At 42.8% G+C, this 13,740-nt stretch overlaps 1 protein-coding gene across 4 annotated transcripts; it reads right to left on the reverse strand.

Annotated features, from left to right (window-relative positions):
- Positions 1–1,002: 1,002 nt before the first annotated feature.
- RCAN3 (RCAN family member 3) lies at positions 1,003–12,003 on the reverse strand. Of its 4 annotated transcripts, none has more exons than XM_082777375.1 (5): positions 11,901–12,003; positions 7,367–7,609; positions 4,625–4,798; positions 4,195–4,366; positions 1,003–3,478 (listed from the first exon to the last, which is right to left on the reverse strand). In XM_082777375.1, the coding sequence occupies exons 2-5, from the start codon at positions 7,559–7,561 to the stop codon at positions 3,270–3,272; spliced, it is 750 nt and encodes a 249-aa protein (XP_082633501.1). In that variant the 5' UTR covers positions 7,562–7,609; positions 11,901–12,003; the 3' UTR covers positions 1,003–3,269. The 4 variants fall into 4 exon arrangements, with proteins under 4 accessions (XP_082633501.1, XP_082633502.1, XP_082633504.1 ...); XM_082777376.1 differs by having other exon boundaries at positions 11,873–11,985; XM_082777378.1 differs by lacking the exon at positions 11,901–12,003 and adding an exon at positions 11,452–11,534.
- Between the last annotated feature and the right edge of the window lie 1,737 nt (positions 12,004–13,740).

The following is a 13,740-nucleotide window of genomic DNA, read 5'->3' on the forward strand; positions in this document are numbered from 1 at the left end:
AAGAGAGAGTACTGGCTTGTTACAGCTGGGTCTGCCAGAAGGAAGGAAGGATAAAACAACAAGGACCTAGGGGGCAAAAAGATCTAGTCTCACGCTTCTGTATTTTCACAGCCACAGAACATACTACTGACAGAAGCTGGCAAGTAGATGCCTTCCTTGTCCACTTCTAACACTTCAAAGGGAGGAGCAGAAGTTCTCCAGCTCAGCTTGGGTTAAATTCAGGTGCAACATAAGGGCTGTCCTTTGTAGATAGCTGGTAGAATCAGAATCATTTAGGTTGGAAGAGACCTCTAAAGATCTTCAAGTCTGTGCCTTGCATAGAGCCCACTGGGCAAGGTAAGATTCAGTGCAAACACTTTCTTGCCTATCTTTGCAACAAACCTTTCAAAGCATTTAGGAGCTTATACAAATACATAAGCATGGCACACCCTTACCTTGCTGCCAAGCCTTTAGAAGCTGGATTTACCCAGGAGAATGGGCTCTTACCTAATCCTGCTGCTCAGGAAGCTGTTGGCTGCCTCGATAAAGCTAAGATCCAGTTTGAGGTGAGTTTTGGAAAAGGACTGAACTTTTGAAGTTCACATGCTTTTTGCTCCTCTTGTCTCCCAAGTCAGAAAAGCAAATACCAACCACACCTGCAAGGGTTGGAGCTGAAATGCAGAGATGAAGTGACCTGCCCCAGCAGAAGGCCACATATAAACCTGGTTGTCCTCCCCAAACCCAGCTTGCTGTGCCATGTTATTTGAACAGGAACATGGCCATTGCCTACAGAATCAGAAAAGACTCAGAATTTGTTATTTTTCTATTTTAGGTAACACAGGAAAAACACAGATTCCCATTAGTATCTTCCCCACTACCTCACCCCAGTACTGCTGAGATCTGGGTTTCAACCAATATTGCAATGGGAATACGTTTGCTTCACCAAGGAAATCAAGCATTCCCTTCTACAAGGCTCAACTTGCCAAAGTATTAAAATGTGAGAGATTTTTGAAAATAATTATCTATCTTTATTACAACACAAACTTTATACGTCTTAATACTGCAACCCAGACCAGACATTCTCACCTACATCATACTTGCTGTTTAAGTATGTGTCAAACGCCCATTCAAACATAATGCCAGCTAAACATCCACATGGAACTCTGCTTCCACAGGCACCCAAAAACACCATAAAAAATCTGTGGAAGTCTCCCAACTTCCTCAGAAGTATTTTTGCTTAGTGATAGTTTCTGGGTTTTGTTTAGTAAGAAAAATTTTTTGACTGTTCATTCAGTGGCACAAGAGTACAATGCTGTTAGAAAACAAACTCGGATTGATATGGAATACAGTTAAAGAAAACCATACGAATGGCACTGCATTGTTTTTATTTTAAGCCTCTTTACACAATGAAAGATGTTGGAATGCAGGTTCTTACACATTTTACACAAGATACATTGACAACATCACTTACTTGATTTGCGTTATAAAACTGTTTCTGAAGGTTTTCCACTTATCCCTACTTACACAAACTTTTACAATGGGGTAGAAATTAAACAATTAACAAAATATAAACACCACAGAATCCAAAATGGACTTCTGGAAATTTTAAAATACACAGGCCTCATGGACAATACAAGATTTTTTTTTTTCTCCTTTTTTTTGTACTGTAGAACAGTGAGACAAAAGTCAGACTTTAAGTGATTTTAATACCTGAAGAGATACATAAATATCATGCCTTTGGAGGCAAGATGAACAAAAACATTTTCCTGCCAGTTTAATACATACTATTCCTACCTCTGGAACAAGGACCTGCCTGCAGGATCCCATTTTGCAACTCGAAGCTGGTGGCAGGAAGGGATCACAAGCTGGCACAATATGGGGTTGAAAACTACTGCGCCTATGCAAATTCGTGACCATTGCTTTTTCTCTCCACCGTCAATCAAGTGAAAATACTTTTGAAAGTTCAATAAACACTTCATATAGAATTAAAATACAATAAAATGAATTGAAAAAGGCCAATTTCTGAATGATTTTTTTATATATATATATATATATATGAATATAAGCAGCCTGGCTTGTTCAGAAAATTGTAATCTTTTTATAGAAAAAGAATCTGGGTAGACTAAAAAAGGTTGATTATAAAATAGCGTAAAAGCATAGGAGCATGTGTCATTACACTGAGGCATATTTTCCTCCTACTAAAACACTTAACATGAGTTTACAAAATTAAAGTTCTGTATTTTAAAAGATGCATCCTGGTCTCAAAATTAGTGGATGCTCTATCAGACATACAGGATGCTACACAGAAAAACTCCTAATGAAAAACAGCAAACAAGGGCTCAAACTGCATAAAAGCTGGCTAAGCCAGGCAACTGACTGTCTTCTTAAAAAAAAGTAACAAAAAGAAAGACTAGAGAAGTTTAGGACCACAGGTTAAAAGTTAACCCTAGGTGTTTTATCTCCTAACATCATTTAGTCATAACATAACAGTCATAGAATTTATTTATAAATGGAGGCCATCTCTAGAACTGGAGAGGAACAAACATTACCATACTTTTCGAGAGGATCAGAGACAACACATTCAATAGCTGAATCCCTATTTCACTCTGCATATTGTAATTCACTCTTAATTAGATGTCAGTGCAAACCATTGTACCATCAGATAGCAGCAGTAGTGTTGGGGACAGACTCCCAGTCTGTCTTTTAGTGGTCTGTGGTTCTTCCTCCTTCCTGTACTCTTCAAGTAGTTCTGCAAACTACACAGAACTTAGTTCCATACGTGTATTTGTGCCTCATGTCAAATTAAACATATCTGAGAAAAGTAAGCATTAACTTTCACACTTCAGAAGATTACTGGCTGGGAAGGAATTTTAGCATAAAGAGTATTCTTTGCTTCCATTTAACTTTTACATGAATTAGAAGTCGTTGTACTGGCACAAATCGGGTTTTAATTGCTATACAAAGAACTTTCTTGAATCCAATAGTGACAGTAAGATATTATTTCAGCACTTGGTACATCACACTTCACAGTATAAAGAGAAGGTAACATCTTAAAAAAAATCTAAACTTCCTATTTTTCACTATTGCAAGTCAGGTGGATTTGCTACACTTGGGGCACTAGTCCTTATAATTAAAGTGCTTTTTAGAGCATTGGCATCCAAAATCTTGAACATGAGAGACAACTACAAGTAAAATCCATTGCTGCTATATGTAATATATAGCAGCACTACAGACATCAACACATGTACTCAGTAAGTGTCTGATTTTGATACTATCCTGAGCATCACAGTTTAACAGTGCATAGTACCCCCTACCTCCAGTGTACAATCAAACGCTTTAGATTCATTCAGTATTGTTGCAGGTGGTTCTGGACGCCTTGTCTGCATTATCTTCTGTTTGGGATTTTTAATTTCATCTTCCTCTTCTGTCTCACTTTCACAGACGTGGACAACTACACTAGGAGTTGATTCTGTTCCTGCATGAAGTTCATACTTCTCCCCTGAAAAGCGGCAAACAAAGATCATACTAAGAACATCCCTAGCAATACTAAGCCACTTTATCTCAGAAAATCCTTAAGAGCTGCAGTATACAACCAAATATTAATTTACTCCCATCTCAACTTTAATTTGCTCAAATTTCATAATTCACCAGACCTGTTTCATGTTTTGAAAATAGCTCCTGTATCTGTTACACTATTCTCTGAAATACAGTCTTTTAATTGATCTTCAAAGGGAAGGAGGGAGATGTAAGAGGGCATTGTAAAAAATACTGGACCCAATTCAAGAGATTACACACCAAAGCACTTCTGATGTGAGAACGATAAACCTCCTTTTCAGGGAAAACAGTGTTTTTCTGAGTAAGACCCGTGAAAAAGTTTGACAATACAACAAAAAAGTGCATACTGCTTCATTAACAACTGCGGCTGTTTGTCTGCAAGACACTGAACTTTCCATTGCTCTCTTGTATGTTAGTTAATACTAAGGCTATAGCAAAATTCAGTAAATGGATGTCATGGAACCAGTGCCACACAGTCTAGTTCTGTGTTATACTTTCAATGAGTTAATGAATGAAGTAAATTGTGATGGATCATTTTATTCAAGTAATATCAAGTCAGACAGACTCAGTTTCTTCTCACAGAAAAGACAAGTACATAAATTCTCTGAGTAAGTATTTTTGAAGTTAAATAACACAGCAAAAGCAGGTAAGTATCCTTACCTGGTCCCAGCTTGGAGACAGCACAAAGCAGGTCGTAGTTTATCAGTGGAGTTGCATCTTCACTCTGTTTCCATCCAACTGGTGGAGATGCAGGTGGTGATATCAGAAACTGTTTAACAGGTTGTGGAGGAAGAAGGTAGGACTTGTCTCCTACTTCACTGGACACCTGCACCTGAAGACAAAGGCCAGGAGACACAGAATGAAATCACAAATATTAGTTCTTCTTATTTAGTCTATTAAGTTCAAGCTGAAAAGTAAAACCATCTCCTAAAGCATGAATTTCTCAATGAGTAGAAATAATACATGATAGTATAGAACAAGAGGTCAAAGGTAGCTTCAAAACTTCTCAGAAATGAAACTCAGGGGCAAATGTGACACAAGAAAGAAAGAAACAGGGACACATGCAGAACAAATTAGTGTTCCGTAATACCTGTGCAAAATATAGCTTCAGCTTTTTTCCATTGAAGTCAGTTTCATGAAGTTCTATCCGTGCTCTTGCTGCTGCCTCTGGATTGCTGAAGTTTATCCTTACTCTTCTAAAACTTTTAAACGACTGGAATGTGACTTGATTATCATAGACTGTGAAAAGAGCTTCAAATCTTTCCTAGAGATGAAGTACAAAGATTCTTTAAACATAAAATGAACATTTTCACTCAATGAAAACACATTTTCCTTTCATTTTTGTCTCTCAAATCCCATGCGTTTCCCTTAATCATCTCCTAAACCTGTGCATTGCATACTTTGCTCTTTGACTGCTTGATCTCACTGCTTAAAATCTGAATTCCAAAAGTACATTGATGTGAACGAGCCCATATAACTCAAAAGATGAACTGCCATCTAGTGACACTTTCCCAAAAGTGCAGTCAACAAAAGTAGCTGCACCTTGCACCCAAGCACCTCCAAAACTACTATGCAGGTCAGTTCATTTTTAAACTGAATAAGCTAAAGCAGAGAGTGCTTAAAAACTGTCAACATTCACAGGATGAATGAGTAAGACTACTTTTGAAGAGACAAAGATCTATTATTACTGAACACTTTTTTTGGAAAAAAAAAAAAAAAAAACACACCACAAACATGTTCCACTGAATACGGAATCTTATCTTCATTTTTTTCAATAATTAATAACTGCATTGTTACAAAACTGAATCAATTTTAATTCGATAGTTCTCTGTGAAAGATAATTTGCATATCTTTGCCCTAGTTTTAAATGCAGTTATTTTTAGTATTTGAGAAAGGGACAATATGTACTTTTACTCTTTTAATTCGTAACCTTTAGCTATTAGAAGTACACTTGAAAAGATGTTTTTAGATATGTAAAAGACAAAATTATTAGAAAATACAAGATAACTTAGACATCTTCCAGCTTTTCCTGTAAACTTACTGGGCATTTAACTTAAAACATTTAAGCAAAAGAGAACATTGAATTAAACATGCAGCTAATTCAGCAGTGAACTGTTTAAGTGTTGCTTTAATTAATCAACAGAATACAAAAAAAAACAACTCCAGAGGCTGAAAAATGTCAAAAAAGGGATGAAAGAATGAGAAATAGAACCTGAGCAAAATGCTTCATAAGAATTAAATATCCAGATTTCAAATTAATAGCATCTTTTTAACCATTTCTTCTAATCAGAACATTAATTGTTATTTGCTTATGCAAAAATTCACAAATAAAAATGCTAAGGACAAAATATTGGTGTCTACATACAGAACCAGGCAATCTATTCGTTACAATTGTGACTACTACAGAAATCAGGGAAGAGAAAAATTCATTTTGATGCAGTCTTCCTGCAAGTGCTGCTAGCTATGCTACTGTTACCAAACAAACTAGAAGAATGTTGACAGGAAAACCCTAAGTGCCACCAAAACAAACAAACAGAAACACAGAACAGAACAAAACCAAGGAACACCACAATTTTTCAAATAGCTTTCTGTATGTGTGCAGACAGCACAAATTGCATTTGATTCGGTAACTGCTGTGCATTCAGCCTTTAATAAAAACAGATGTAATGCAGAAGTACATCAAGCCATTGAAATGTGTGTCCAGGGGCTGACTAAGCACAATTTCATAACACAGATAAAAGCCATATTATATAGCAAAGCCCTTCTGTTCTTTTGAGCACTAGGCAGAAGCCTGCGTAGTAAGTTTCTCATTTATAGACGTAACGCACACAATTCTGACTTATCCTGAATCAACATCTTGGCTATGACAATAAATCACCTTAGATGAGCTTGCTGACAGTACAATCAGTACACTTCACAAACTCCATTTGATAAGAAAAATTTAACCAGAAGTGGTTAAATTCACAAGTAGTTCCATGTGACATCTAATTATCCTGGTATTGTTAGAGAAGAAGAGCTAGCACATCTGCCTAGACGCACCTCACGTGCCCTGCCATACATGTACTATGAGAAAACCTCCACAGAAAGAGCAGATGCGCATATGGAAATGACAGATCACTGGTAGACGTGTAAAATAATTTAGCCGGGCAACACTTCTATACCAGATGCACAACAAGTGATGGGACACCACTGTTGCACAAGTGTGAAACACTTCACAAGGATTTCTGTAAACTGCAAAAGCTGCAAACCAAAGATTTCATATTGGCCCCTCCGTTTTTTCCTCAACAGCTCACGTACTCTTGATAATTACTCCTGATGCTCTTGGAAGCAAAGGGCAAGTACAGATTTGACTGAACACAGATGTTAGCAGGCCCGAGATGATTTAGTTTGTTATAAGGTCTTAAGCCATTTCTAAGGTGTTTTTTAACTCAAATCAGACCATGCATCCTGAAAATGTGTAATGCTTTTTTTTTTTTTTAACAGCATCTTTGCCTTAAAATAATTAATAATTTAAGTTTACCTTCAAATTGTATTTAAATTCCTCCCTTAGACTTGGTACCACGGATACATAGAAAAAACAGAAGAGCTTGTTTTCTTGTGGAAGAAGCACATATCTATTAGCAACTTAGCTACCGTAAAACTACAGCGTTACCTGCTACTTGGCAACTGCTCTCATTCTGATCTGAGCTTACTGGTAAATAATTCGTGTGGTTTGTTCTTCCACCCCTCCCACATGATGTGCAACAATACACTGGAGATCCAGACAAAAGCATTCTCTAGCCGTAGCTATACTTACAGTACTGTACCCTAGATATGCCCCTCTCTACCTTACCTTTTCTTCCTGTACCTCAAACACCGCTTCGTGAACACTGCAAGCAAACAGGGAGGTAGGCAAGTCACTTAAATCCATCATTTCTTCCAAATCATCTTCATTTTCTCCAAAAATCATCTGTTCTTCCTCTTCTTGGTCACTGCTGTAGAGGTCTGACTGGCTGTCACTCCAAGACTTCATAGTATCTCTGAGCATCGTCCACCCAAGGCAACTCTTTTACGTTCCACAGTTTCCAGTAAGGGCCTGCCATGTAAACAAAACAAAAACAGCGTCAAGGTGCCACATCTTGCGTTGTCTGATCCCTAATGGAAATAATTTTACAGAAGAGAACAGAAATCAACGTGAAACTTGCTCTCTCATCCGCACAAGAGAAGACTGTATCCCCTTTCTGTAAACCCATGAAAAGGAGCATGAAGTCGCTCAGTCAAGTCATGACATTTCTCCTCCTTTTACTCTGACATAAAACAAGAACTGCTGTACTGTTCTACAAGCTTTTCTCTGTGACATTTTTCAGTCAATAGCAATTTCTTAAAGCTCTTTCCAAATAATCAGAGTAGTCTTCTGACACTTGAAGGAACATCAGTATTTCATCAGAGGGAACAGATGTACAGAAGAGCTGAATCATCTGTCCAAGCTTCTCTGTGCCAGCAGCAGACACAGGAACAAAGCCAGGCATCACCCAGTGTGAGGACGCTGCCTTGTCCCAAGCACTGGGAACACCTTCCCCACATGCAGGAGACTTACGGCTGTGAATACTGCATGTATGTCAGGGGAGAACAGAAAAAACAAGCAAGAGGCTAAACAAAAGATTTTAGGTTAAAAAAAATAAATAAAAAATAGTTTGTACTGTCACAAAACAAAAGCATGTAACACTTCAACAGCAAATACCTTGCCACCTCCCACTGCAAAAGTCACCGGGTTACTGCACTAGCAGATATTCCAGTGTAAATGACAGAGAACACACAAGTCTGTACTGCATTTAGGTTCGGTGGGAGGGGTGTTAGTTTGTGATACAGCCCTGAAACAAACGGTGAACAAACGTGTTATGTTTCACTGGCAACAACCTCATTCAAGTGTTTGCCTAACCAGTTTAATCCTTCGAAGCAGGACCATGACAAACACCATCAACTGAGACCAATATGCACAAAAAAACACCATAAACAATCCATGCTCACACAGGGGAAAAGGTTTAAGATCGGTATTTTAATTAGCAACAGCCAAACACTCTCAACACTCCGTATTTAAGGAAAAATAACACATGAAAATGGGGAAAAAAATGATTTGGTACCCGTTTCAGGTATTTACAAACTGCTTAGTCACAGCACCAGCAGGGTGCATGGCCAAATCTGTAAACACACAGACTCCCCAGGTGTGATGCTAACTTCATTTGGTCAAACCAACGTGACCTTGGGGACACCGAGCTGTCTGAGGCAGTGTGTGCACCTGGCAGCATGGTTCAGCATCTCGCCTCCGCCGAGCTGTGACCGGGGCACAGCAAGCTCCCGGGGCGCACCGCAGGCGCCCTGCAGCACCGCACAACGGATGCAAGTGCAAGGCAACACGGAGCTGCTGAAACACTCGGCTTTGTGCTTGCTGATTCATTCAAAAAGGAAAGAGAAAAGGGAAAGAAAACACGCCAGCCCGGTGAAAACAAGCCACCATCTGGCCTGGAGGCACAGGCCCGGCCCCGCGTGGCACCCAGCGCAGAGCAGGGAGCCTGGCAGCCAGGGAGAGGGAGAAGGGGCACCGGGAAGGGAGAGCTCAGTAACTCCCCATCGAAACTCAAAGACCCAAACTAACGATGGGTAAGACGGGAAATAAGGTAAAATAGGGACCAATGCAAAACACGGCCCAGTTGGCCACACTGAAGAGCTGTGAGCCTGAGCTGGGCCCCGCAGGCTGTGAGGTGACACCAACACAGCACGCGGAGCGAGGCGAAGGCACCACAGAAACAGGATTAACCGAGAGCCCTGCAGCGCTCCCCCCGCGCCCTGCTGACAGCGCTGGAGAGCCAGAAATCGCAGTTGAAATGAGCGAGAATTTAATCCACTGATTATCAGCTGAATCCACTGCCCTCCTCTGAAGTCATTACCAGCTTTCACATCCTTTAAGGAGCTTCCAGCTGCAGGTTGCCAGCACCAAACACAGCAGTCAGGGCCCACGGAGATGCTCCCTTGGTCAGCATGCAAGCACAAGAGAATGGCACCTCAGAAAAGAATGCGCAAAGAGATGGACAAAATGAAGGCAGAGCTGGGATTGTATTTATACACATAAACACCCGACTCTGTACAGAGTATCAGCTAGGAATGCAATGAGACTTTGTACAGACTCCTTGAATAGATGCAATCCTTTTCCCAGCAGCGAGGCAAGTGTGCAAATATCTACTTGAAAACAAAATAGGATGTATATTTTTAAGAAGAACAATATAAGGGACTAAAACACTAAGCTAAAGCCATAAGGAATGCATTGTGGGAAAAAATAATCCCAGAAGTTTTTACTTCTTTTACCAAATTTGGTTAAAATAACTCAGAGAATTCAGACTGAGTTCAAATCTCACGCATGAGGAGGGTCTAAAACTCTGAAAATTATTTGGTATTTTGAAAAAAAGACATCCATGTTTTTTCCATGTGTGCTTGGCATCACAGAATAAGACAATTTTGTAAATGAAACGGTGACAACACATCCGGTAAGGAGCAGTAAAAGGCAAGAATGAAAGCGATGTAAACAGTACACCTAAGGAAAAGTCTTTGCCAAATCAATTTGGAATTTGAGAAGGATCAATTACAAACTGAAATGCTTGCAAACAAATGCCAGGAGATCACAGAGCCACACAGACCATTAGAAAAGAAAGAAAAAAAATAAAGAAAAGCAACAAAAAAGCCCCAAGATCTAACTTCTTTCAGTTTTACATACCATTAAACAATTCAACTAGGTAATGAAGCAGACGGGAGATAAAGCGATGGCCACCAGATTTTTACCAGAGGTGAATCGGCCAGACTTGAGTAAAACAGCCCCGCTGGTGTGATGGAAGTTAACCTGCAGACCCGCAGACACCTTCAATGTTCTGTGTGCTGACACGTCTCACCCACAGCCCCGTTACACAGGCAATCAGCGCCTGCCGCTCCCCACCCGTGTGTTCCCACCTTCCGAACACGCAGATTACCACAAGTGACCGCGGCGTGGTTGCTCAGACACAGCGGAGCGATGGCCCTGCAGGCCTGCTGTCTGCTCAGCAGGGAAGATGACTCCAGCAAACCTTCCACAGCACAAATACCCTTGTAACGAGCAAAAGCAGTGCTTTCCTCACAAGCAATTTGTGGTATTATGACCCAAATACCACGCAGGCGTGCGTTGCAGTCCGTAAGAGGTGCTCTGCAGCTTTGCACAGAAGTTGCAGCCCCTCGAGACGACACACACCTGCTGGGCACGCTGCGTTCAGCTTTTACACACTGCCAACGTCCTCGCTGCCTTCAGGTTTCATCATGAATCAATTCGTCATGCTGCACCATTTAATTACAGCAACAAAACGCATTACTGCGAGATGTTTTCTGCTCTGTGAAATGACAGCAAGCCTCCAACACCAGTCAGCCTCCAATAACCTGCCTGAACAACACTGGGCAGCTGGGGCAGCTTAACCATCCCCACCACCGTGAAGCAGAGCGTTGCTTTTCTATAGCAAAAATCGAATTACCAGAGAAATCACCACGTTCCTTTAGAAAACCAGAGTAGAAACTCGCACACTGTTAAGCCATGAGAACGCAGTTATTCCCTTAACTCCTAGAAGCAGCCTGGAGGGAAAGGGATTCAACAGGAGGGATCTCCATCAAAGGTAACGAACCATTTCAGCAACAAGTTCGACAGTGCTGCTGGATGTACAGCACAGCACTTCTTGCAAGTATAAAAGCAAAACCTGGAAAGTTTCTAGAGACCACAGATCTATAAAAAGAGCTACTTCAATTATATATATATATATATATATATACATATAAATGAGAACACACCACAGCACTAACTGTTTTATCAGAATCCTACACGGCTAACGCTGTTTTTTCCTCAGATTACCGATTTTTCCTGACTTCACTCACATCAGCATCGAAGCACGGCGGTTACCGAGCACGGCAGGAACACCGAGCAGCTTCCCTGAGACAGGGACAGGGCTGGCTGACGGGCACTAAGGAAGCGCCATCGGAAACAGCAGCCCGAGAGGCCGTGCTCCGGCAGGCCGGGGGGAATCATCTCATTGACCACACGAGCGTGCCCGGCAGCCCGACAAACCTCTGCTGCGACCGACGAGCCCGAAGGGCGGCACAGCGAGACACCGGCACAGCGAGACACCGGCCCCCACCGGCCCCGTCCCAGCCCCGCACCGCGGCCCCGGAGCCCCCCGGGCTCTGACCCCGCCGTTGCTCCCCGCGGAGCAGCGCCTGGCTCCGGCCGCCCCGGACACCCCCGGAGGCAGCAGGCGCTGCCCGCTCACCGCCCCGGGCGGGGGCTCCCGACACTCACGGAGGGAAATTGGGGGCCCGCCGCTCACCGTCACGGATCCCCTCAGCGGCACCGGGGCAGGGCGGGGAGGGGCGGCACGGGGCGGAGAGGGGGGGGGCGCCGCGCGCGCTCCCCGGCGGCGCCGAGCGGAGCCTGCGGCCGCGGGAGGGCAGCGGCGCGGGGCGGGAGCGCGCAGGCGTGCGCATCCCCGCGGCTCCTCAGGGGAGCTGTGGGGGGGGGGCCGGTGACCCGGATGGGGGCGGCTCTGCGCATGCGGCAGGGGCCGGGGGGCAGCGGCCGCAGCCTCTGCGCGCTCCCGGGGTCGGGGGGGGCCGCGCTCGCACCCGGGTCCGATCCGGGGTGGCCGGGCGGGAGCGCGCATCGCCCTCAGAAAGCAGCAGAGCCGCCTCCACACACACACACAACCTGTTGAATTCCCCTGACACGCAGGGAGCAGCTCTGTCCGCCCCTGTGGAGCCAGCAGCCAGGCAGCATCCTGACACTGAAGCTGAAATTTCGGTGTTAAACGCTCACTCCTAGTCTTGATATAGAAAAAGGCAGCGAGTAATGCTCGTCGTGAGCCTGACGGATGGGCTGAGCGCCTCCTCTTTACACTGGCACTTCACAGGTGTCTCTTGTTATTACAGCCACTCTTAAAGGAGGCGTGTTAAACCCTGCCGTGTCTGTCAGGATCCCTCAGCTGCTGCTCCCAGCAGCGCCCAGGAGGCCGCAGGCAGCGTTACCCGGTGCCCAGGGAGCACAGTGTGGGGTGGCCGTAACGTGGCGGTGGATGAGGCACTGGTGTTACACCACACGCAGGGTTTGGGACCCCAGGAGATGCATCTAACGAGGAGCATCCTGAGGGTTATCTTCTGCATATCCCTCTGGACTAAAACCCAGATGGTGAGTGTTAATTAGGTTGGCAAGCATTCAATTAAGCTACAATGCCAGTATTCTAAATTTATGGCCGTCTATTTCACTTAAGGCTGTTTCCTAACAATGCCATTAAGCGTCTAGTACAACCACACCATATCCTGTACCGGAGGGAGGGCAGCTCCTGCAGCGTGGTGTTCCCAACTAGCAGCAGAGGCCTCTGCTGTCTCGGAGAAACACGCTCGTGTCTCAGTTTCAGCACAGAGGTGGCAGGCATGCAAAACACCTGAGTCAGGCCAATAACAACGATTTTGTTATTGTGATTTGTCTGGTCTCCTCAATCCCTCACTCCTTTATGTTATACTTAGGTCACATTTTCAAGCTCTTCTGTAAAATATAATGAACAGTAAGATTTCTTGAAAGCCCTCTAAAACCAGTATTTCTAAGTAAACACTTAGAGTCATGTAAATTTGCAAGCCTTAGTAGTGCTGCAGCCCCAAAGATCAGTTGTAGCAACCTGCTTTTTTTTTGTTTAAAAAAAAAAAAAAAAAAGATGGTACTTTGGATGAACATAGTACCTAGGGTTACAAGCTATTACTGTCTTAACTTTCCTTTACTTACACGCTCATGAAAGGTATAGCAAGAACACTTAGCAGGCCAGAATTCTATAGATTTCATCAAGTTCTTTTATTAATTTTTCATTTCCAAAGTTCTCACCAAAAAGACAAAATTAAATAGACATGCAACATTGCTTATGAAAAATTAAGCAGTCATCCTAGCTTTACAGTGTTGGACCATAAGATTTATATGTACTTTTTAATGTGAACAAGAGAACATCATAAGCAGATCATTTTGTACATTCAGCCAACATTGGAGTCGTAATCCACAGCATAAAGTTATATGCAAGATATGCAGTGAGAACAAAGTAAGTGCTCTGGTGCATTGAAAAGCCACACAGTGTAAAGGCAATAGATGTCAGTTCACATTTCATAAGGAAACTAGGAGAGAGAGCAAGG

Source organism: Aythya marila, assembly GCF_965140915.1.
Source record: "Aythya marila genome assembly, chromosome: 22".
NCBI classification, from domain to species: domain Eukaryota; kingdom Metazoa; phylum Chordata; class Aves; order Anseriformes; family Anatidae; genus Aythya; species Aythya marila.